General features: G+C 45.3%; 1 protein-coding gene across 1 annotated transcript in view; it reads right to left on the minus strand.

Moving 5' to 3' along the window:
• Nucleotides 1-26549, minus strand: part of MAP1B (microtubule associated protein 1B) — a 108374-nt gene that overhangs the window by 14205 nt on the left and 67620 nt on the right. The window contains exons 3-4 of the mRNA XM_056112524.1: nt 14923-15005; nt 10516-10656 (exon numbers count right to left, since the gene is read on the minus strand). Of these exons, the coding sequence (XP_055968499.1) occupies nt 10516-10656; nt 14923-15005 (224 nt within the window). The remainder of the gene's footprint in view (nt 1-10515; nt 10657-14922; nt 15006-26549) is intronic.

A 26549-nucleotide genomic window follows, 5' to 3' on the forward strand; every position in this document is an offset into this window, starting at 1 on the left:
ATTATCACAGGGAGATCGTGTGAGTCATTTATAAAATGTTGTAATTTTTTATTCCACAAGGGTTGACAAAAAGTGCTGGTAGGCACAGGGAATTTAGATACAGTGTACTTATTGTTGTCTACTTTTAGAATCTGATGGCACAAAGGAAAAAAAGTTTAGTGCAATTTTACTTTTCCCCTGGGATAAAGGAAGTTATGGATTGTACATTACTGCAAAAAAAAAAATATTGGCTCTGTTATCAGTTTCCATTATGTCAAACATGCATTGCTCATCCAACAGCAAATATAAATACTTCAGTTGAAGCCATAATGATTTAAGCAACTAGGTAATTACATAAGCAAGCGACGAAATCTGTACCCATCTGGCTTATGTTCAAACCCATGGCCAGACATTCTACTCACTCGTAAGTCCTGCTTCTCTCAGCATAAGTCAGGGGTGAGTGGCTAAGATCAAACCTGGCTGAGTGTTTTTTTTTTCTTTTTGGGTCACACCTGGCGATGCACAGGGGTTACTCCTGGCTCTGCACTCAGGAGTTACTCCTGGCGGTGCTCAGGGGACGATATGGGATGCTGGGAATCGAACCCGGGTCGGTCGCATGCAAGGCAAACGCCCTACCCGCTGTGCTATCTCTCCAGCCCCGTGGCTGAGTGTTTTTCAACACATTGTTTAGTACATCCCACAGTATGGGAACATGGAAGAGCAAATCAAGTCCCAAAAAGACACTGGGAAAATAGTTTTGACTTTTCATTTCAGATTACAGTTTTATATTTCATGATCTTAGCTTAATAAACAGTGAGGGCACATCATGACCAATTTTCACCTTAATTATTTATAGCAAAGCTCATAAATCAGCCCAAAGTTCCAAATGAAAAGAGCTTTGTGTCCTTGATGTCAAATGATAAAAGGGAGAAGAAAAAAGATTTCATTTGGTTCAGGTATCCCTGAGCCAGCATGTCTGAACCTTCAACCTCTAGTATTAGAATGATTTTCTTTGTCTCCTAAACTCCTGAATACCAACATTCAACATTCTAAGGCTACTGATAGGTAGGTGTGTGTGTGTGTGTGTGTGTGTGTGTGTGTGTGTGTGTGTGTAAGAATCCAAATTATCCTACATAAAATTGTGCTAAAAGAACCATTTTAAAAGTCTATGCATCTTATATCTTATGTGAAGAATCGCAATATAGCAAATAATGTCTTTGGCTTTATTGTTTTCCTCTCATTTATCTAGACTATTTACTATTGAAGGATTAAGAATCAACAATTTTGGAAGCTAAGAAAATTAAAAAAGCAAATGGTTTTGTGCCTGGGACAGTCAGATTATTTGCTGATCATACAAAGCAAACATGAGCACTATATATGAGTTCTTATCCCAGAAGTGGCCCCTAATTTTTATCACTCTCAATCTTAATTTCTCATAAACTATTCGTGTTTTATAAAGAGTAGTGAAGGAGAATCTAGGATAACTCAGACTGTTGGCTCTTTTTAGAGAAAAACTTTTTAAATTTAGTCCACTTACGGATTTGAAAATCTGCCCCAAGAGCAGGCATAAAGGGTATGCAGCGTTCAATCGCTGTCTCTTTGTATGTGATATATGCAATCACTAAGTTCACGAGGGAAAAACATCTTAAGGACTACACTTCCTTACTTTCTACCTTTTCACCTGTACCCAGAGAGCTCCTGTGAATTGAAGATTATGAACTGAGAAGAAAATAAGTATGTACAGAATTCTGTACCAGGGATGTTATAGGAAAAGTGGATAATAAAGTCAGAGCTCTGGACAAAATTTCTTTTGAGAGGGAAAATATGGTTCCTTTAAAGAAAAACGCCAGTGTACTGTGCAAGGGAGATAAGAACACAGAGACTGGGACTAAAGAGAGCCTGTCATAGAGGGGACAGGTGGAATGGAGTGGGGGAAGGAAGAACAGAAACAACCAGTAAAGCTTTGGAGTTCCACAGTGGAAATGAAGCTTTTCCCCAGATCCTGCCTACACACACACACACACACACACACACACACACACACACACACAGCCCACAGTGCCCTGTGGATAGAGACTGGGTTGTATGAGACTATTCAGCCCAAGGTGGCAATCAATACATACTCAATGAATGAATGAGAAGGAAGAGGATCCAACCAAGAGAGCAGTGGCAAGGAAACTTGTGATGGGATCTTACACTTGACCACTGAGGCTACTTTTCAAAAAGTTTGGAAATCAGCATCATAATAGTAGGCAGTTGTTAGAATCCACTGTATCCAATATCCCTGAATAGCTGGAAGCTCATCTTCTATCTTTCCACTTTGCAGTTACCCTGTTTCAGTAACTGACTGTCAGGCTCAATGGGCGTTTGCTAAACTGCACTGATCTCAGGCAATTCAACCCTAGGCCTATCTGCTCCAGTGAGCACTTGGGAAGTGACTGGAGCTCCCACTCCCTCCTCCACAGAGATGGTGAAGATGGATGGAAGGCGTGACTGAAGGAAGATGCTCAGGGCAAAGACAGTCTTACTCTGTTTCTTCCTCTTTCTAATGAAATGCAGGCATACTGGAAGAGGAAGGAAGAGACAGGAAAGTAATGACTTAACTGCAGATAATATTAATGAAATAAGATTTAAATTTCTCAACTGAGGTCTACATAACTACATTTTCTCTTTTGATTAGGTTTCTTGCTTGGCAAATGAGGAAACGGAGCAGACAGCCTATCCCTGGGTTGTAGTAAGACATTTAACAGGATCTCTAAACACTGTGATAGCAGAATTAGCTGGATTTGTAGCCAACCATATAAATATCGCTGCTTAGTGTCACCCTAAAGCAGTCTATGAAGGGCTGCACTGGAGTTCATTTATGCCCTGTTGCTTACTGACTTGGATGAACATTGTGAAGACATATTTATCAAATCTGTGGACAGCATAAAATTTCAAAGCATGGCAAAATGCAGGATGAACCAATTAAGACATTTACAAAATCTCTTGACAATGGGAAGATAATGTCAAAGTCAACTCTACCAGGATGGCCTGCTAATGTGCCAAGCATACGGTCCAATAAATACGGGTAACTACAGGACTGGGAGATGTGGCTTAGCAGCAGCCATGGAAAGGACTCAGGGAATGTAGTCAGTCAAGTAGACCTATCAGAAAGTGGAAGTTCAATGCCAAAGTTTTGCACCAGCATGGGCCAGAGCCCTGTATATAACTGTGTATTAATAATTTTATTTACTTTTCTTAAAGAGAGTCCCCTTACATATGCAAGTTACATTAGTACCTCAAAGCCTACTAACCCTGCACAGTGACGTTTCACTTTGGACAGTAAGGGTCAAAAGTTACTTTGAGACTTAATAGAAGATTGTAATGAAAACCATACAAGTACGACTCCCACAATCCTAACTAAACAATGATATCTGTAGTGTGGTGTCCACTGTGAGTTTTGACATTTTATACAAAGGGAACAAAGGCAAAGGTAAACAAGTCATCTTGTTGGCTTCTTCATTTAGGCCTTAATCTCTAAATAGTTCCCTTTATCTTCACAGAGATTTTTCTCTATAGATCACTAAATTTTCCTCCTGTGCTAATGAACTGCAGATAATACCTCCAGTTAACTCAGTATCCTGGGTTCTGGATTCAGAGACCCAAATATCTGATCACAAGGCACTGGGCATGACTGGAGTTGAGCTTAATTTCCCATACCCCCCCCACTTGTCCCCCAAGTACAAAGGAGAATGATGAGGGAATGTGAAAAACTTAAATATCTTGTTTTACAAAACAAACAAAAACTGGGGCTGGAGAGCTAGCACAGCGGGTGGGGCATTTGCCTTGCAAAAGGTCAGCCCGGGTTTGATTCCCAGGATCCCATATGGTTCCCCAAGCACCACCAGGAGTAATTCCTGAGTGCATGATCCAGGGGTAACCCCTGTGCATCACCGGGTGTGATTCAAAAAGCAAAAAAACAAAAACAAAAACAAAACAAAACAAACAAAAACAAACCAACCTGCCACCCCCCAAAAAAATAAATAAATAAATCAGTGCGTAGTGATGAAAAGAAGTAATAGAGCAGGAAATGGTAACTTGGTGAAGGGAATCAGGTGGGAAAAGGACACAATTTCCTTAAAGATTCAATGAAACAACTAAGGAAAACTTTTTAACAGAGAAACTGTAAAATGTCCCCAGGAGCTAGTGATTCCACCATTCTCATATTTCAGGAAGGGATGAGTTGGCAAGTTACTGTTTAATCTGTAAACTCAGATTTTGTAGCTGAGCTCCAGTGAAAGAGACTCCCAAGCCTGGATCTCAGAGTGCTTGGACAATTTGCTCAGTCCTCTTATTTCTTAGTTGTTCTTGGGGGAAAAAAGTATCATTTTTGTTTTACCCATATTATGTTTCTGGTATCTCCAGAGGGACCAATAAAGTCTCAGAGTCTGGAAAAAAAGGAATAAAGAAAGAATGCAAACTGGTCTGTAGGCTCCCTCTACCGCTGAGTCATTTTGTGAACTCCTTTTCCAGGGCACCAATAGCATTCAGAGCTCTTAAAATGGTAATTAGGGTTGGGGGGCAGGGGTTAGAGCAAAGGCATTTACACAGCCTGAGTTGACTTCCTGGGCCACATGGCCTCCAAGCACCACCAGGGTGACCTCAGTGGCCCAAGTACCTCAGGGCTTCAGCAGCACCACATACTTGGGTCCTAGCCCTGAACCTCCAGCCTGGTTGACTGAGAACCTCCAGGAGTGGTCCCCAGGCTCCCTGAGCACAGCTTGGGAGGCCCAAACAATAACAGCCCCTCTCACGTCAAGGTTTAATCTAGACCAAGAATTCAGTCCATTTTGGACGAGACATCCTTTCTCCAAAGCTTACAAATTAAAAACTGTAAAGTTCTAGAGAAGTAAGTAGCACTGTAGCACTGTCCTCCCATTGTTAATCGATTTGCTCAAGCGGGCACCAATAACGTCTCCATTGTGAGACTTGTTGTAACTGTTTTTGGCATATCAAACATGCCACGGGGAGCTTGCCAGGCTCTACCGTGCGGGCGAGATACTCTCGGTAGCTTGCCAGGCTCTTTGAGAGGGGCGGAGGAATCGAACTCGGGTCGGCCATGTTGGCCGCATGCAAGGCAAACGCCCTACCCGCTATGCTATTGCTCCAGCCCCAAGAGAGAAGTAAGCAGGGAAGTAAAATTTAAAATAAAATTCTATACTGCAGCTGGCACGAAAGCAGAGAGCACCCTAAAAATTCCACAAAAAAACTACTAGAAATAATAATGACGTGGAGTAGCAGGATATCCAATGAAGATACAAACATTTCTCACATTTCTATAAACAGTAAATTAGAGGAAAGAGAAATCAAGAGAACAACCCTGTTTATAAATCTTATCATAAAGATATCTGAATGCTAAAGTTTCTGAGGAGAAAGACTGGTAACATGGAAAGCAATTATTTTATTTTATTAAAAGGAACAGAATACACACAGAAATGAAAAAGTATCCAATATCCATGGATTGAAAGAATAAAAATGGTTAAAAATACTATTTAAATGAAAAACAATATATATAGATTTAATGCATTTTAACCCTACAAAAACTCTGATGACAATTTCAAGAAAATAGAATATTCTAAAATTTATATTCTAAAAGACCTCAAATAACCAAAGCTATCCTAAGGGGAAATAAGAACAGAGGTATGCCACACCCTGACAAACTATATTTATAAAGTGTACCTAATAATCAAACAATTATTGAAACAAAATAGATGCACAGATCAGTTAAACAGTATTGAGTCTGGAAATAACCCCACATATTATGGGCAGTTAATACTGACAAAGGAGACAAAACCATACAACAGATAAAATAAGTCTTTTCAACAAATGGTGCTCAGAAATCTGGACGGAAGGAAGGAAGGAAGGAAGGAAGGAAGGAAGGAAGGAAGGACACCACACACAAAAATTAGGTCATAGTGTATTTCAGGTTGTGGTGTATTCAGGTCGTGAATTGTAATTACAAGGAAATTGTAAAATATGTGAAAAAATAAGCAATATACTTGTGGACATAAGTAACAGAGATATTGGGGGGGGGGGGACTTGTCTCCAAAAACTAAGGGAAAAAAATAAAAAAGTAAATGAATCTACTTTAATTTTTTTTTTAATTTAGTTTACTAAACTTCTGTATGTGTATATATGTGTGTTTAATGGCATGGATCAAACCCAGGACCTGACACATTCAAGTCAAGTATTTTACTTCTCAACTATTTCCTAAACCTTTGGGCAAGATATCTAAAGAGACATTTCTCCAAAGAAGACACCAAATGTCACAGTAAAAAATCCTTCAACTTTGGAGATGGAGAGCAGAACAGTGTGTTTGTCTTGCATGCAGCCAGCCCTGTTTTTGATTGCCAGCACCCTCATATGGTCTGTTAAGCCCCGCCATAGTGATCCCTGAGTGCAGAGCTAGGAGTAAGCCCTGAGAAACACTGGATGTACCCCCCTCCCCAATCAAACAAAAATATTACTCAACCTTACTTATTATATGTATGTATATCAAAGTCACAATGACTTATCACCTCATATCATAAGAATGGCCTACATAGAACAAAACAAAATAACAACAACAACAAAAAAACTAGAAACAACATGTTGGTGAGGGTGTGGAGAAAATAAAAATTCACACCGTTGGTAAAAATATAAATTGGTACAGACTCAATGGAAAACAGTATGTGACTAAAAACTGAAAACACAAATACCATATGATCCAGCAATATTTCTAGAAATGTATTCAAGTAAAATGAAAACACTACTTCGAAAAAATACATGCATACTATTTTTCATAGCACCATCATTTATAATAACTAAAATATGAACAAAGAACTAAATGTCTATCTGTAAATGAATGGATAAAGAAGTGGTGCATATACTCAGTAGAATACGACTCTGTAGTAAAAACAAAACAAAACAAACAAAAAATGGCCTCCTGCCTTCTGCAACATCATGGAAGAAATCCGAAGTAATTATGGTAAGCAAAGTAAGTCAGGAAAATAAAAGACAATTACTGAATGAAAGACAATTAATGAACAGTTTCTCACATGTGGAATATGAATAGCTGAAGCAAACACACACAGATAACAACAAAAATAACTCTGGGACTATAAAAATACCAGAGTGGAAGGGGAGGGTGGTGGGGCGGCAAGCTGAAGGAATCAATCTGATAAGGGTGAGCAGAACTGGGGAGTAGGGAGTATCTGTGTGTGCAGTGAGGCCTACACACTTCCAGAGGGGTGACGCTGACTACTAAAATTTATACAGTATTGAAAATCAGTGGTCAATCACTACAATTTTAAGTACAGGAAAAAAAAAATCAAGGATGAGTTAGCTGGGGCAAGAAGACGAGAGTGAATTCAACATCTATCCTGCCCATCCTAAATTCCTCCCAACCTCCCAGGCACTACCAATCTGAGCTGTTACATAAAATTCTATAGACTATTTTGATTTGGGGGGCCATGCCTGGCTGTGCTCAGTTCACTCCTAGCTCTGCACTTAGAGATCACGCCTAGCCGGGTTCAGGCATGGTGCCAGGTAATCAAACTGGGATTGGCTGCATGCAAGGCAAGTGCCTTACCCACCGCGCTTTCTCTTCAGCCCTCTGGAGAGTCTTCTACGTGTGTGTATTCTAGAGACTGTCACACAACTGCCCCTGAGCTGTGGAACAGTACTTTCTCCAAAGCACTGGACAGAGATTTCTGGGGAAGGCCAAGGAGATGACGAACTGGTATTTGGGCTTGACAGCCACCTGAGTACAGGTGAAGATGTGAGCCCCTCTAGCACCGCCTTGGGTATCCACCCTCCCACAGAGCCCACCTTCTCTAATGCAGGTGTTTCTTTCTTTCCTGTAATTTGTCATAAATACTTAATATATGCACATTGTGCTACATCTATGGGTTAGTTTCACATCTATGGGCTAGTAAAATTGGTTCAAGCAGCAATACTCCACATGTTCTGCCTTAAAGAGACAAGGAGAATTGTTTTGGGGTCCAAATGAATGAACCTCCTTATGTGATGGCTCCTTATTTAAATGGGTTGGTCACAACAAACCCTCCCTTATCAGTTCTACTGCCCAAAAGACAAACCAATGACATGGGATAGGAACTAGCAACTGGGAACCAAGGACAGCCCTGCACGGAATGTGGGTGAGGCCTCCAGGCCCCAAGCAGTGAGGCATGGAGCTGGACACCCCAATCCCTGGGTCATGGGGCTGCTTCTAGGTTTTGGCAGCACTCATTCTCTCTTCCCTGGGGCAAAGTGCTGACCACACTACTGTGTATGTGCGTGTGTGAGCATGTTCTTCAGGCTATCACACAACTGCCCCTGAGCACGGCAGCAACCTGGAAACACAATTTTCCAAAGATTCTGAGCTCACAGAGATGACACCCCCATTTCAGAGCAGCAGAGAGTAAGAACCAGAGCTTCAGGCTGGGGATGTCAATGCACCTGAACTAGGGTGGGTGTAAGATAGGAAGCCTGTAGACTGACCTGGCATCTTGACCTGTGAGAACAGTCTTGGGAAGAAACAGATGCCGAGTGAAGAGCTTTGGAAAATGACAGGGCCAAGGCCTTCCTTCTGAAGAGGTGATGATCCTAGGACCCACCCTTCCTGCTGTGGGGAGTTAGAACTATGGGCCTCAAGACCCATCTGACACCCCTTCTAAAAGCTGGGGCACTGAACCTACATGAAATGTTTTCAGTATTGGATCCCATCCTGCCCAACCTTCAGCCATGTCATCCGAGCAGTCTTTCCACAGAAGCATCCAGGGAGCTGAGCAGTGGTTGTTCAGCCTGTGCTGTGGTGCACAGCCCACAGAGCCCTCAGTCTGAGGAGCAACACTAAGGCAGATGAACCCAGTGAGACAGATGCTCCCACACTGCACCCAAAGGACCAGAGGTTGCCCTCCTGGGAAATTGGAAAGAGGGTATTAAATAGACACAGAAAGGCCTTGTCTGCACTTCTCTCAACCTCACCATTAAGAAATCTGTACTTGATGACTGGATAAAGAAACTGAGGTACATCTACACAATGGAATATTCTGGAACCACCAGGAAAAATGAAATCATGAAATTCATTTATAATGGATAGACCTGGAGAGTATGCTGAGTGAAATGAGTCAGAAGGAGAGGGACAGACATAGAATGACTGCACATTTGTGGGGTATAAAAATACATAGTATGAGACTAATACCCAAGGACAGTTAAAACATGGGTCCGGGGGACTGGTTCACTGTTGGAAGCTTGCCACACTCGGTGGTGAGGTGGGGGCAGTTGGGATAGAGAAAGGACCACTATGGCAATGATAACTGGAAGTGATCACTCTGAACAAGAGCTGAGTGCTGAAAGTAGGTAAAGAGACAAATATGATCAAATATGGTAATCTTTCAGTACCTCTACTGCAAACCATAATGTCTGAAAGGAGAGACACAGAAAGGGGGAGGGGGGAGGGAAGTGTCTGCCACAGAGCCATAGAGCAACCTGGAGGACTGGGGTGTGGCAGGAGGGAAACTAGGGACATTGGTCATGAAAAATGTACACTGGTGAAGGGACGGGTGTTGAAAGTGTATAGCTGAAACCCAATCATAATCAACCTTGTAGCTGTGCATCTCATGGTGATTCAATAAAAAATTAATAAAAGAAAGATTAAAAAAAATGATATCTGTTCTCAGCTCAGGGCACTCCACCCACTCTGGGGCAAGCCCCAGACTGTCCCTATATCTGCTATAAAGAAACCAAATCAAGGAAGCAAGGTATTGTGCTAAAGAGAAGTTTCCCAGCCAAGCTAAATTTTCAAGCAGAGGTAATCACATTAAAATTATCAATCTCCTTTTACCAAATACCACCAACATAGTTTCTAATCCTTCACAGGTATCTTCCTTGAAAAAATTTCTGTGAGAAACATGAATAATCCCCCTTAAGTACAGGCACTTTGATCCTTTTTCCCGTGGGTTCTCGGAGTGTCCATGCTCCTCCATCCCTCCCTTTTCTGAAGCCCTCTTTCTGGGATTATTCAAACAGCCCAAGTTCAAACACTGGAAGCAGGCACCCAAAGAAACAGAAATCAGAAATAATTAGACCAGGAAAAGTAAGCACAAGACTGAAAGAGATCAGGGCAATTAAATCAGACCAGAAGTCCAAAAGATCTTTTGGACCATTCTTTCAGAAAAGAGGAAACTTTGGTTTTTCTTTCGGGCTGTGTTATTTCAAGTTTCTCCATTATTTTTTGCCATCTGGAAAACATTGACTATTCCAACCCTCCTTCCATCTGTATCACAGGCCCATTAAGAATGGTTCCAATTAATTCTAGATGAGTGCTCTACATTCTTTTGCTGCTGTGCCGCAGAATGAAAATACCTTTGGATCACATGGATTTGCTCATTTCAAAGGAGGTGTGACATTCCCTCCCTTTCTATCTCCCCGAAGCACTTTCAAAGTGCACCCTCCAACTACAGCCATGACCAGGCCCCTTGTCAAGCTAGGCATCCCCTCACAGGAGCTCACCTCTTGATCGGTGAAAATCTCGATGAAGTTCTGGAAGGAGAAAGAGCCAGACTGGAGAATGAGCTCTCCGGTATTTTCAAAGCACTGGCCGGTCAGCACGAGCAGCTTGTGTCGGGCCGCATCCGTGATCATTAAGCGCACCTGGAACAAAGCAGAGGGAGCAGGACATGAGCCACTGGCAGCCTGGCAGCCCCAGGACCAGCCCTTGGAGTGTGACGTTTGTCACCACTGAGCCTCTGCATGCAGGGTCCATGTTCCCTGGAGAGCTGGGCAGGGCTGACTGTGGTCTTCAGCTTGCCGTCCCTGCCCCTGTTCAATTCTGGCTACAGCCAAGACAGCAGTGGTGACTGACTTTCTGACATTCTCCTCGTGTTTCCTTGTCTATTGCAAAGCGGTCCCTGCAGCTGGCATTCATGGGTTCCACAGCTGGGCCCACAGCTGAGGCCTGTGGATATCACAGTCACGAGGTCCAGTCAAGGTCCCCCAGCTGCTCAGGAAACAGGTTTCCAAGGGGAGGAGGGTCCCAAACCAGCCCCTCTCGGCTAGGATCCCCTTTTTCTTCCGGAGCCATGCACCTAACACACAGCATTATGTGCAGTCTCCAGTGGAATCAGCAAGGGGCCTCACGCTAAACAGAAACAAAGGCTCCCCTTTGAATGGGCGTCTTTTACATAGTCTCATACACGACTCGCACTGCGGAATGCTGGGAAGTTTCAGTGGCAGGAAGCCAACCTGGCCTGTCAATCTAAGTTAGCACCAAGATATTCCTTAGGAGCCCAATTCAGTCAACCCAAACTGAATGCTGGCCATCAGACTAGGCTCAGGGGAAGATGGAAGAGTAGGAAGGCCTTGGACCCATTGTTCCCCAAAAACCCCCCAATATGATCGAGGAATGCACCAAAGTAACCCACTCCTACCCCATCTGCAGCACAAGAGAACCTGGGGTCCTTAAAGAAACTCCTTATGCTTTCCTGTTCCATTTCTCACAGCAGTCCCAGGTACTCGGCCTGGATGTACAGCCAGCATCCAAGTTTATTCTGGCTGTAGTGACTCCCTGCTTCCGTGAGTCACAGGGAGAGTGCCAGTCACATCAGTGCCTCGACCTTAGCCTCAAGAGACTGTCGAGGCGGCTCTGCTGGTCTGAAGCAGGAAGAAAGGATTGATCACTGGCGCAAAACAATCTCCACAGCAAGAGTTCCGTGGGGAAGCAAGCCAAATGCCTATCAGCTGATAAACAGAAAAACAGCATGTGATCTTCCCAAACAAGAGAACAGTACTAAAAAGGAATGACGTCCAGATACATGTTATAATATGGAAAACATTCTTAATGAAACAAGCCAGGCACAGCGGACCACCTATTGCATGATTCTGTTATCTGAAACATAGGGATATAGGTGAATTCATCACTGTCACTGTCCTCCCGTTGTTCATCAATCTGCTCGAGTGGGCCCAGTAACGTCTCCATTGTGAAACTTGTTGTTACTGTGTTTGGCATATCGAATACATCACGGGGAGCTTGCCAGGCTTTGCCGAGCGGGAGAGATACTCTCAATAGCTTGCCGGCTCTCCGAGAGGGGCGGAGGAATCGAACTCGGGTCGGCCATGTTGGCTGCATGCAAGGCAAACGCCCTACCCACTGTGCTATGGCAGAGGTAAAAAATAAATAGGTTGTTGCCAGAGGTAGTGAGAGTAAACAGGAACTGCAAATTGCAAATCATCCTGGAGGGAAGGGGAGGGTGACAGGTTCTGGAATCGGTAAGGACAATTGCACAACTTTGTGAATATAAAAATCCATGAGAGCCGGAGAGACAGAACAGGGGGCTAGGGTGTTTTCCTGGCACAGAACTGACCCAGGTTTGGTTGCAGCACTGCATATGGTCCCCTGAGCACAATCAGGAGTGATCCCTGAGCACAGAACCAGGAGTAAGCCCTGAGTTCAGTAAAGTATGGCCCCAAGTAACTCTCCCCCCGAATGAAACATAACAAAAATGAAAACTCATTAGTATCACACTGCAGGAGGAAGGGTTTTATGGTCTGGGATCCATGTCTCAATTTTCAAAAACAGGCTATTGTCACAGATTTGCCCCACACATGGGCAGAGGTCACTCTGCAGGCCTCCAAGGACTCCTTGGGCCAAGAAATAGCTCAGGCTCAGAGGCGCTGACCTGCAAGAGACACCGTGGGAGGTGGAGCCACGTCCACCCCTCGGCTCTGACTTCAGCCAAGCTCAGGCCTTCAGGGGCTCTGAAATTCGGGCATACTCAGATGATCATACGTCACAGACAGTGAGACAAAATGGAAGGGGAGGGCGACCCTTTGTCAAACAAGCTTCTTGGTGCCAATATGTCTAACAGCAAGTACTCCCTATGGGTCTGAGCCACATTCCTTTTATTTTAGTGAAGAAAAATAGTTGTACTTAAGAAGTTTGAAAGAGGAGAGAGGAGAGGGAATCCCATAAAGTAAAAGAAAGACACAACCTGATGGGAAGTACCTGTGAGCCTAATTTAATTTTAGGTGTAATACCTTGTCTGTGGACAGAGCCACCTTACTGTCACACGTGGACAAGCACCGGGAGACCGATATCCTGTGAGACTCCCTTGATGGGAATGGTAACTGTGCTGCAGCTGGCAGGAGAGGAACTAAACCTACTATCTCCTAAACCCAAGGGCCCACCCCAGCATCCCTCCCTCCCTCCCTGACTTCCTTCCTTCTTTCCTTTCTCCCTCCCTCTCTCCCTCCCTCCCTGACTTCCTTCCTTCTTTCCTCCCTCCCTCCCTCCCTCCCTGACTTCCTTCCTTCTTTCCTTCCTCCCTCCCTCCCTCCCTCCCTCCCTCCCTCCTTGACTTCCTTCCTTCTTTTCTTCTCCCTCCCTCCCTGACTTCCTTCTTTCCTTCCTTCCTCCCTCCCTGACTTCCTTTCTTCTTTCCTTCCTCCTTCCCTCCCTCCCTGACTTCCTTCCTTCTTTCCTTCCTTCCTCCCTCCCTCCTTGACTTCCTTCCTTCTTTCCTTCCTCCCTCCCTCTCTCCCTCCCTCTCTCCCTCCCTCCCTGACTTCCTTCCTTCTTTCCTTCCTCCTTCCCTCCCTCCCTGACTTCCTTCCTTCCTTCTTTCCTCCCTCCCTCCCTCCTTCCCTCCCTGACTTCCTTCCTTCTTTCCTTCCTCCTTCCCTTCCTTCCTCCCTTTTTTCTTCCCTCCCTCCTTCCCTTCTTCCTTCCTTCCTTTTTTAAATAGGGCTGGAGTGACAGCACAGCGGTAGGGCGTTTGCCTTGGGCACAGCCGTCCCAACTAAGCCAGATTCGATTCCTCCGCCCCTCTTGGAGAGCCCAGCAAGCTACTGAGAGTATCTTGCCCTCATGGACAAGCCTGGCAAACTACCCGTGACGTATTCAATATGCCAAACACAGTAACAACAAGTTTCACGATGGAGATGTTACTGGGCCCGCTCGAGCAAATTGATGAACAATGGGAGGACAGTGCAGTGCTACAGAAATGTATTTAAAAACATATTTTGAAGATTCTTCTTTGTGACTCCCACATTCAGTTATACAAACCTGTATGGGATTGCCACTCACAGTTTAAGAAGCTAGGAATGAAACAAGAATTTATTTTCCTAAAAGTCAAAAGATTGGTTATCTGAAATATCTTTCTTTCTTTCTTTCTTTCTTTCCTTTTTTTTCTTTTTTTAAAGCAAAACAAGTTTATTTAGGAAATAAAGGAAGGGAAAGAGAGAAGCACATGCTACAAAAAGGACACAGTCTTCTCCAGATGGGGGGTGGGGGGAAAGCAAGTAAGACCACATTCCATGCAAGGGTGGACAGGGCATTTCCCCCAAACAGAGAAATGTGTCCTAAATAAGAAAGTCCATATCTCATGGGGGAGATACAGGCAAGTGTGCAAATAGTTGTATTAATATAAGAATATGCGTAAGAACAAGAGTCAGCATTTATATTTCACCATGCTCTGTTCTAAGCACTTGCCATTTCTAAGTGGAACATTAAATGTAAACAACTGCTACGAGTTGTTTCACAGAGGCCAGGAGACAGGAAATCTCATGCTGGGGGCCACCTGGCTAATCTGGCAGTATCACACACAGTCCTCAGACACCCCAGCTGAGGCCCTCCCCTCAAGATGGAATCTAATGGGGCATTGCACGGAGATGCCAACCTCCTCCAAACAGACTCTCACTGGCATGCCCCGAGATGTACCGTAGATTTCAAAGTTCCTGGCTTTGACAAAGCACTATACTTCCAGCTGGTGCCCTTCTCAAAAGGGGAGGTACAGATGCAGACAGCCAAATGTCTCTGGGGGTAGGAAAGCATCCCTGCACCCCAAACCGCACTCTCCCCCCACTGTCTCCCTCACTTGACCCAGACCCTCCCAATAGCTGGGTTGCCGTGGCAAGGCTTACCTCGGTGCTGACTGCTTCATCAGAAGGGTTGATCAGGACCACGGTTTCTAAGACATCACTTCGGTGGTGAAGGATCTTTTGTCCTGAAGGCACAAAAACACAGACAAAAGAGGAACCCTTTAGCTTTTTCCAGATTAGATCGGCCCTGCCTGCTGTGAGCTCAGCCCACACTCAGACTGTCCACACGGTCTTGGGAAACGCAGTTGGGCTGGGAAACAGGAGCTGTCGGTTCCCCGAAGCTGGATCGGGGGGCTCAGGTCTCCTGGCGCTCTCACAACCCTGTGGTTTTCAGGGTTGGTCCCCAGACAGCCTCTGAGCATTAATGGCGGCTCCCATCTGAGACAGGGGTGGATGCCAGGAAAACTCGACAAGGGCTCTTGACATTTCCTTTCTCATGGTAATTGGGGATGTTTCTCCCTATCAGCCTTTCTTCTGGTGAGAACGCTGCCGAGATTAATTAGGAGCCTTATTGTAAAATGAATGACATCCAGAAACCCCAGCGAACAATTAGCCCCACAACCAGAATAGCTGTCTGAGGCGGGCCTACAGTCTGTTGGGGTATCCATTAATTAGTTCACTTGCTCATAGGAAAGTGGGGAAACTGTGAACAAATGAAAAAGTGGGGAACAACTCTCCCACTAGATGGGGTGGCCAAATCACCCCCAAGGACAGGCAAAGTTGACAGGGAAGAGAACAAGGTGTCAGGATGAGGTAGGCTGTCTACACCGTGCTCCAGGCCTGGGACTTCCTACAAGTTTGTGTGTGTGTGTGTGTGTGTGTGTGTGTGTGTGTGTGTGCTTAAAATATATCTGTAAGGGATACACTATGGCTGAAACCACCTCCAGTTGAAGTAGATGGAGACTCTGGTTGACCTGCTACAAAGGTTCTTCCTTCCTGGTCGAGGAGATGGAAATAATTAAGTTAATGCCTGGTTGGAGTGGGTTATTTAAGTTCTGCAAGCTGGTGAGGGACAGAGAAGAGGGCTGTTTGGGAGGGTAGGTATGATTATATATATCTACTGCTTGGAAGTCGCTAAAACTTTGGGGATAAGAGGAATCTCAAGGAGACAAACCCCAGAGGAGAGGAATACAAGAGGAGAGAATGACCAGAGAAGCAACTTCTAGGGAAAATAGGGTGATTTTTCAAAAGTCATAAGTAGAATTACTATGTGACCTGACAATTCCACAATCAGGACGAAAGATTAAAAGCAGGGGTTTGAATAGTATTTAAAAGCCAATATTCATTGTAGCATTGCTCACGACAGCTAAAATGGAGAGACGACCTAAGTGTCGTTCTAGGATTGGATAAACAAAACATGGTATATCATGCAATAAACCCTTATTCTGTGATTTAAAAAAATGAAGTGTGTGTGTTGCAAAATGGGCACACCCTGAAAAAAATCATAGTAAATGAAATAAGCCAGACACATATATACTGTAATTCCACTTACATGAAATATCTTCAGTAGGTAATTTTACAAAGTCAGAAAATAGATTAGAACTAAACAAAAAACAGAGCGAGAAGGAATGTTGAGCTATTGCTTACTGGGTAACAGAGTTTCTGTTTGGAAGGATGTAAAAGTGGTGAACTAGGGGTGATGATTGCACTATATCATAAATGCCCCTGAAGTGCACATTTAAAAATAGAAAAGGTGGTGATAAGATCTCTATATTCATCAAAACATTAAAATATCAATAATGTAATATACAAACAAATTTTGCATCGTGTGTTTTAAATGGGTGGATTTTATGACATGCAAATCGTATCTCCATTACAAGGTTGAAAAGAGAGAAAGTGATCTAGGGTACAGTGTTAAGGACTTTTAGTCTTCATATCCCCTGGGACCAGAAGTATTACAGCAACAGCATGTTGAAATGCCACCCTTGCCATTAGCAAGCCCAATCCTTGTTGTCTTCTCGTTCCTAACAGTGAATATTTAGCAGTAAATCCCTTGGGCAGATGAGGGAGAAATCCAAAATAAACACCATGGGGTCAGGCACTGGTTTAAACACTTCACATTGGCATTTATTTATTCCCCAGACCCCGACATAGTACTGTGATGGTCCCCTTATCCTGTGGAGGAAAATAAAGTCTAAAGCAGAGAACTGATGGGCCCAACATCACACAACTAGCAAATAGTTAGTCAGGACCTGGACTCTGGCTATCGAATCTTCTGCTTCACTGATCACTAGTGCTAGTATCCAAGACCAGGATTTAGAAAAACAGATAATACATAGAAACCGAATGCTAAGGGAAAATTCAGAGGAATGAAAACAGAGATGCACTTAAAGCACAAAGCCAGAAAGCATTAGGAGAAGGAAACAGACAAAAATGGGCAGGACACCCCCCTAAAGACGAGAAAAGTAAGAGAAGGTAATTCCACATGTGTAAAAATGAAGAAACCGCATCACACAGTTGGAGCAGGCAAATGGTTGAGACTCAAGAAAAAGAATTTACCCAAATCATAAGAAAGATCGTTTGTTTGCTGTGAATGCTACAGTCTACAACTTACTGAACACTGCTTTGCTTTGACTGGTCTTGCTTTTAACAACCAAGTACATTTAAAACTAAAGCAAAAAAAAAAATCAAATTGAAGATGCCAATGATTAAGATGATAACTGGCAAAACAGAAAAACATCTTCGGGGGCTAGAGTGATACCACAGCGGGTAAGGCGTTTTGCCTTGCACGCAGCTGACGTGGGTTTGATTCCCAGCATCCTATATGGTCCCCTGTCAGGAGTGATTCCTGAATGCATGATCCAGGAGTAACCCCTGTGCATCATCAGGTGTGACTCAAAAAGAAAAAAGGAAAAAAGAAAACCATCTTCATTCTAGGTCATTCCACTGGCAACTTCCTTGAAACAAAGACTTTAAGAGATTCAAAAGCATGAAGCTGAGATAGCCATGAACAAAGCTTAAGACCAAGGAGAAGTGAGGGTCATCTTCTTGATAATACTTTGGATGTAACGGTTTCCAGCCGGCAGAGCAACAGGCAGCAGAATGTCCTAGTCTAACTACATTAGTCACGACCAGACATTGTAGGGATCCACAGAAGTAGAACCGAACCCGGCAAGCTACCGAGAGTATCTCGCCCGCACGGCAGAGCCTGGCAAGCTCCCCGTGGCGTATTCGATATGCCAGACACAGTGACAGAACCGAACCAGGGCTACTAAAATGGCTCCCTCCTCATGAGACGGTAAAGGGACCAGAGACCCTGTCTTCCCTGAGTGATCTGCACAATGCTCCCTGGCTAGGGACCTTCCAAAAGGCATCTCTAAGCAACAACAATGTGCAGCCCAAATGGCTTTGGTTTGAGTGTGTTTTTGACGTGTGCCAGGATGTAACACAGGCACCACTCCATCAAAGCACACACTCCATGACTGAGCTCCATCCCCTGCACCCAGCAGCCTGAGTGCTGGTCAGTGAGGAGCTCCCTGGCTCTTCCTACTATCCCGGGGAAATGCCTGTTGTCATCACTGGCAAACAAAACTTCTGCCATGTGACAGCAGCCGTTTACCTTGACTCCTTGCCAGTCAACTTGCAGACTTGTTTGCCCAGGAATTCAACTAAGGCCGATCTTTTGTCCATCTTTGGAAATCCTGACAACAGTGACACAGACATGCACCCAGGCCGCAGGGCGGCTCCTCCACAAAAGCCTTTGGACCGGCTTGCTCTGGCATGAAGGAGGGAGTTGAAAGAGAAAAGAAGCTTCCAGCGGAGCATCTCAGCCGACTCTTGAAACATTCTTGCCCCAGACGAAACCAGGGGTGGGACCTGCCCGGCAGCTGGCAAAGCCAGGGCCAGTGGGACGAGAGGCTGGAGTGCCCCCACCCCCAGCACCCAGCATGGATGCCAGATCTCCTGGTGGCAGGCGGCTCTGGGCTCGGCTGCTGGGCGCTCACCAAGTGGCATATTTGAAGAATGTTTCACACTGGGAAACAGGCCAGGCATTCTGAGAGACAGGCTTTCCCCTACCCCCTCACCAGCAAAGGTCGCATTCAGAGGCTTCAGAAAAGAAGATCAGCAAAGAAAGACCCCACTGAAGCCTCTCTCTAGCACGACGGTCTGCAGTCTCCCAGACAGCTCTTAGGGAGGGCGCCAGGGGCAGCCCCGATGAATCGCTCCCTCTCCCCACGAGGGTGTCCGGGTAGTCAAGGCAGAATCTCGAGATGGGAGGACCACATCAGTGGTTCCTCCAGGAAGGAACAGGCTTGGAGAGCCCCTCGTTCCTATCAAAAAACCCAGCATCACTGTGAAGTCTCAGATGGAGGGTGTAGACAGATGGGAGAGACTATCTTATGACAAAAGAGGGTCTACTCCACCTTAGATCAAAGGAGAATGGCAGTATCCTCCTTTTGCAGGACCACAGGTCCCTGCAGACAACGGGACTTTTGTCTGGTCCCTCCTCAAGGTTGTGCTTGAAATTCCAATAAGCCTGTTCCCTGGAACATATTTTTTTTTCCCTTTCTGAACATTTGACAGATTCATAAAATCAAGGTGCCTTTTAAGCTTAGACTGTTCCAGAGGTTTGGGTTTTACTATATCCAGATGACATTAAAATCTCTTAGGGCGAAATGTTATTTTCTAGGTATATGTTTTTGTAGGATGTTATGGGCTCTCTTCTACACAATTAGATATTCAACTGCGCGCATGCATGAAACACATGCATACTCTCTCCTGGTTTAAGAATAAGCCAATTGGGGGGTGGGGGGTGTGGGGGATGCTGGGAGCATTGAAGGTTGAAAAGGGGCACCGGTGGAGGGATGGGTACTCAACATTGTATAACTGAAACCCAAGCACAAAAATTTGTAAGTCTACAACTGTACCTCATGGTGTTTCACTAATAAAAATTAAAAAAAAATATATGCCTAAAACTCAAGTATCAACAACTTTGCAAATAATAGCTTTTTAATAAAAAAATTTAAAAAAATTTAATACATTTTTATTTAAAAAATTTAAATTAAAAAAAAAGAGACCAATCAAGGCTGAATTCACTCACTAAATTCACTCACTACTAAGGTAGCCGTTAAATCCAAGATACCCAAACCCCATTATGTTCAAACTCTCCCTTCATGCCTCTGACAAATCTCCCCCATACAATCCCACACTGCAGCACAGAATTCAGTTACCCAGGAGACTATAGTGTCTCTGCTGCAACCAGAGCAATGACCTTAGTTTTCTCTACCCAGTCAGCCAGTTGCTTATTCAGTTTAGAGCAGGAGCTGGATAGCACAGCAGGGAGGGCACTTGCCTTGTACCTGGTTGGCCCTGGTTTGACACCCTAGTACCTCATATGGTCCTGAGTTCCACCACGAGTGATCTCTGAGCACAGAGCCAGGAGTAAATCCTGAGCACAGTTGGGTGTGGCCCAAGCATCGCCCCAAAATAAAAACATCCCAGAGCACAGGAAGAGAATGCTGGGGCCCTGAGCCAACAGCACAAGGATGGGGAGCCCTAAATGTGAAGAATAGTTAGTAACACTAAAACCTTTGACCAGGACAGTCACACCATAACTACCAGAGTTTCTTTGGGTGAATATTTAAATTTAATTTCCATTCATGATCATAACCCAACATGCTCCTTATACAATGTTCTTTGCCAAAAAATAAATAAGGGGACTAGAGAGATAATATAACAGGTAGGGACAACTTGGGTGTGATTCCCAGCATTCCATATGGTCCAACACACAGCCAAGAATGATGCCTGAGTTAGGAGTAAGCCCTGAGCACCACTGGTTATGCCCCCCCCCAAAAAAAAACAAAATAAAAAAACACATAGAAAACATCATTTAGAAGTGGAAATTAAAGAATAAAGCTTCTAGATCTATTCAGCATGGAGAAGAAGGAGCCTGAGACAATGACACGAATGGACAGGTAACCAGGACCGATTCAGGACAGAGACTATGGCAAGAAAGAGTGCCCCTCCCCCCATGCCCACCCATCTATGCCCTTCACTGCACCTGCTCTCACCACCACCGCCCAATCAGCCTGCAGGCCTGGCCGGGTTGAGGGTCAGAGAGTTCTTTCTGGAAAAGGATTCGGTATTGTGATGCGTCACACACACACACACACACACACACACACACACACACACACACACACAATGTCCCTGATGGCAAAGCAGACATTACTGATCCTCAGAGATAATTCCAGAGCTGGGAAGGGACATGCAGGAGGAAAGAGTAAAACTTTGGGAGGTCGGGAAATGTCACAAGCATGCACTGTGCTGATATTAAGGCCTGTTTTCCGGGCCAGAGAGATAGACCAGTGGGCAGAGTGCTTGTCTTGCACAAGAACTACCCAGGTTTGATCCCCAGCACCACATATGATCCCCCTGTGAGAAGTCATCCCTGAGCACAAAATCATGAGTAAACTCTGAGCAGCAACTGATATGTGCCCCCCACTCCTACAAATTGTTTTCATAGGAAGAAATAGGGGTAAGGGAAAAAAGCAGGAAGAGAATATGAGTTCACCGCTGATCTTCACTAACGTAAATTTTTATGAGGCGATAGAGGTTGGGGCTACACTGGGTGGGGTGCTCAGGGGACACTCCTGGCAGTGCTATGAGAATAATATGATGGTGGGGATGGGACTGGTGTCAGCTGCATGCAGTTCTGCACCTTGACCCCTGAACTATCTCTCCAGCCCCAAAGTGGAGTTTTGAGAGGGACACTCTCACCTCCAACCCCAAATTTAACTAGAGGGATAAAACTAAGAGACAAAAGGTGATTGGTGAGGAACTAAGTGATTATCAACCCCCTCTCCCTTCAGCTTTCAATAATCGTTTTTGATTCAGAATAACAGCCAAGTATTCTTTTCTGCAGGATCCGACAGAATTAGGCCATACAGAAATGGGAGACATGGGGAGAGAAAGGGGGCCGACACAAGGGGAGGAGGGAGCCCTGCATCAACAGTGTCCCCAGGCATGTCTTTCTCTCCCTGCCCTGGAAAGAATTCAGCTCACCCTGGCCACAGAGCAGCCCAGCCCAGCCCAGCCCAGCCCAGCGAAGGTGGCCCCTAGGCTCCCTCCTCAGAGGTGGGGGTGGCTCCAGCAAGTCAAGAGGCCTCGCAAACAGCACCAGGCACTGCTCCCAAGAGCCAAGGACGGTTCTCCCTGGACCCCGCTACCTTACACCTCATCTCTCAGCAAGCACGAGTAGGGCTCCCCATGGGCCATGGGGCACGAGTATCGCCCTGTGCAAGGCTGTCATCAGCAAACATCTTTCCCAGGGTCCCCTGCAAGAGGCCTCCAAGAAGGGGCCAGGCTGGAGAGTGGGGACAAGAAATCACCCCAGAACTGAGAAGGAATGTGAGCACAAAGCAGGTGAAACAAACAGTCCCTGGCCCCAGCAGGTCACAAACACAGACTCGGAGACTTGGTACCTGCGGATCTCAGAGCCCCAAGCCCAGTGGTCTCAGGAGTTGCCCAGATTCCCCTCCAGCTATTTCAAACTCCTACCCCCAGGGCAGCCGCCCGTGCACACCCAAATCAATTCACTGGCACTCTCAGGCCTCTGCAGGCTAAACAGGACCAGGCTGGGGGCCAAGGGAACCGGGATTCGAGGAGGAAGGTGGCACAGCCCCCCCTGCTGATCTTGGATCCCTGAAGTATCTTCCCTGTGCTTTCCGTGAACCAACCTGGCCCAGAGAAAACCTCCTCTGGGGAGACAATAGGAAAGAGGGATGCATCCATCTCCTCAACGGAGCGCAACACACAGGCACAGCAGGAAAACCTTCCCCAGGTATACAGGGTAGTTCTTGTGAGAAGGAGAGTCTGGTTACATTGTGAAGGGAAGCCTGGTTTCTGAGTCCCTTTTGGCTCATTATCACAATCAGGGGGAGAATGACTCCTTTCGTCTTCCTACCAGATCTGTCTCTGTACTGTCTCACCCTGACACGCGTGTGGAATCTGTCACTCACTCTGTCCTGGGTAACACTGACTACACCCGTTCCCCTCTGTAGCTTCAAGTACACATCCCTTTATAAATGTAACCAAAGCCTTGGTGGCGCTCATTCTTCTCTTTTCTTTTTTTTTGGGGGGGGGGGGTCACACCCGGCGATGCACAGGGGTAACTCCTGGCTCATGCACTCAGGAATCACTCCTGGCAGTGCTCGAAGGATCATATGGGATGCTGGGAATTGAACCCGGTTCAGCCGTGTACAAGGCAAATGCCCTACCTGCTGTGCTATCGCTCCAGCGATCCTTCTCTTATGTACAAACCTTGTTGAGCCTACTAGTGTGATAAAGGTCGTATTCTCTCCACCTCCCAAGTGCTGCCTGGCTCCTGAGAGGAACACATCTGTGCTTTGTTTGAGTCAGCGTTACCTCAGGACCCTCCTGGGAAGAGGTGGACGCAAACATCTGATCCTCTCTTCACCCACCCAAGACTGGAGCTAACCAGCAGTGTGGGGAGCATGGTGAGGGCCGCCGTGGCTGTTCAAATGGCCACGCACAGCCAACACTCTGCTGTTCCTCTCACGCCCCTCCGCTCAGATCCAATCTTGCCCAAAATAAAGGTTTTAATCTGCGATGCTCGGTCTCCTGTGCCGGTCTCGGGCAGCCAGGGCCACTGAGTCACTGCCCTCAGCAGGCATTCAGCCTCCCACACATGCCCAGAGGTTAGGTCTTGTTTTCTGTGCAGCAATCAGAGCCCAGCTCGCTCCCAACGCTCCCTTGAAATTCCTGGAAACGGTTTTGCTTTTCTATCAGAATCATTTTGTTTCTGACTGTGCTTCACCATGAGTCAGCACAGCACATCTCTCTCTCTCTCTCTTTCTCTTTCTCTCTCTCTCTCTCTCCTCCTCCTCCTCTTCTCCCTCCCGCCCCCCTCTCTCTGTCTCTCTCTCCATGCAGTGTTTGCTTTTCTAAAAAAGTGACAACTTGAATTCCAATCTCAACAAATTCAGGACACTTCACAAATAAACCTTTTTTTCCATTTAAATAATCATTGCTTGGCAATTAACACTTTAAAAAAATCTCACCTTGGTTATCCTTGTGCTGGGGAGAATTTAATTGTTACAGAATTGTTGTCTGTCTTATTTTTCTCTACATTTCCTGGACTCTGTTGTTTTTCTCTGGGCAGAGGGTGTGGCTATTGGTTTGGTGTAGTTTGCCATGCGTCTGTGAAGCCTTCTACCCTAAGCATCCATTGGGATCTCTGCCGCCTTCTGCTTTCCCTGGCCTTTAGATGCCTGCCTGGCTACATGCACAAACCGACCCTGTCTTCCATGGTTCTCTCCTGATTTAAGCAAAGTCCTCTATAAGCAGATGCAAAATTGGTCTTGGGATCAAGAGGAGGCATAGCTACCATCAAAGCTTTTTGCAACCTTCTTTTTGTCCCTAGCCCCTGAAAATTAAGAAGGAATCTCTGGGGTTTGGAAAGCTGAAACGGTCTGGGCCTGGTATGCGTTTTGAAGGGTGTGACCATCTTTCTCTGGGACAAGCAGTCCTGTCACACTCTTGGTTTTGACTGGGCAAGAATGAAACTTCAAGTACACTTTTGCAGTGATGAGGTCACAGGCCCCACCAAAGACTGCACAGTAGGACCCATTTTGACCTCTAGCCTCCTTGGTCTTCATGGCCACATTTAATTACAACCCCCCCCCCCCCCAACCATGACGTCTCTCTGCCATTTTCTGTACCCACAATATAAATTCTTTGTATATTTATTCCTCAACTGCACATGCTCACCATTCTCCCTCATGAATATGTATGAGCTTCCTGAAAAACTACTAGAATATGTAAATCCTGTTACATCACTCTCTTTCTTTTTACTGGGCATAAAACCAGACCACTGACACCCTTGCTTTGAAGCTGTTCTCCAGCCCCTGCTGGTGAATGTCCTTCTCATTTTAACTTGTTTGACTGACAATAAAGCCCCTTTATTTTATTCAGTGGTTCCAGTTCTTTTCCTAGGAAGACCCTCCAGTGGCAGAAGGTACCTCCTGTATTTCACAAGGTCTCCTTGGGAGCAGAGCTTATAAGGAAATGAGATGCTGGGTGATCATGAGTTTGATGCTTTCATGAATCACCTCCTTCTAAATCTTTTCCTTGGGACTTTTCTTCTGTCTAGTCCCATTCTCCTAGCACTTTTTTTCTGCCAAAAGCCAACTCCTATGAATACATTAGACAGTTCTATCTGGAGGAAGGCACTAAAATAAGAGCATCCCTGACTTTTCTTTGAGACCTACCTCATGGTTTAAGAAATCTTGTTGTTTTTGTACATATAACCTCATCAGTGCATCATAAAGACCAGCAGTTCTATGTCTCCATTTTTTTTTCATCACACTCGGCAATGCACAAGGGTTACTCCTGGCTCTGCACTCAGGAATTACTCCTGACAGTACTCAGGGGACCATATGGGATGCTGGAAATCGAACCCAGGTCGGCCGCATGCAAGGCAAACACCTTACCCGCTGTGCTATCACTCCAACTCTGTATGTCTCCATTTTTTGCAGAGAAAGGGAAAGCGGATTATGAGAGCTGTTCACTGGCTGTGGTTCTTGTCAAGTGTCACAGAGAAAACATGGTCTGTTGAATGAACTTTGAAATCTAATGCAAAATTTGATTCCTGGCTGTCCCCTCACTCCTTGTCACTGTTGTCACTGCTCCTCAAAACTTCTCAGATGTTCTTAGGTGTTTGCAGGTCCAAATCTTTACTTTTTAAAAATAACATTTATCTGAGACATAATTTCCTTTGATTTGTTCTAGAATGTTGCCAGCACTCGGGGTATATTGGGAGCTATTTTTGTTTTCAGGGACACTTGCCATGTGCCAAGCATTAGGTTAAACAGTGAGCTTGCCCAGAGCACCTATGTTTTAACCACCAAATTGCACTTTCCTGTGATTCAACAATTAGACTTAATTTTCTTGTGATCAGAGTAGGTTTCAGAGAACAGGTTTGAACCTGACAGGTTTTCACCTCTCTTTGGAAGAGATAATTGCTGTGGTGCCCACACACATGCTCGTGGATAGCCATGCTCCTGGCCACAGTGCTCCCAACATCTTTAGTGATGCTCACCAGCATGGCAGGCTTCAGCTGTGGTGCCACACACACCTGGCTGTGTACCCAGAAACTCAGGATTCCACATGCAAGACAGAGGAGCTTTTATGGCTCAGGTTCCCCCGAAAGGCTACAGTTGGGAAGGAGTGGCAAAGCAGGAAGAAAGCTGGAGAAGGTGATGAAGCAAATGCACAAGAATGGGGTGTCACAACCCTCCTTTCTTCCCAAACCCAGTCAGCCTATGGATGTTGTCCTGATTTTCAATGTAAACGGCCTCTGCCAAAGCAGAGACTCAAAGCAGAAAATTGTAGAGACATTAAACAATGCCGTAACCACTCAGACCTGCTCTTCAAATCCAGCCTCCAGCACAACCACCCAGGAGACCCACTTCTCACTTAGTCATTTTAACTTCTGTCTGGGAGGTCTCTGTCAGATGGAGGAAAAAGATAGCAGTTCTCCAAATGCATTACAGCCTGGTCCCCCAAGGGGTTCAATAACAACATAAGATTTCAGGGACAGGGTCGGACCAAGACTGCATTTTCACCATCTCCCAGGTGACTTGGTTCCCTGGTCTCTTCTTGGAGACATAGAAGTGAAGCTGAGGAATACGCTATTGATCCAAATT

This window comes from Sorex fumeus, unplaced genomic scaffold, assembly GCF_029834395.1.
Source record: "Sorex fumeus unplaced genomic scaffold, SorFum_2.1 ptg000018l, whole genome shotgun sequence".
Taxonomy (NCBI): domain Eukaryota; kingdom Metazoa; phylum Chordata; class Mammalia; order Eulipotyphla; family Soricidae; genus Sorex; species Sorex fumeus.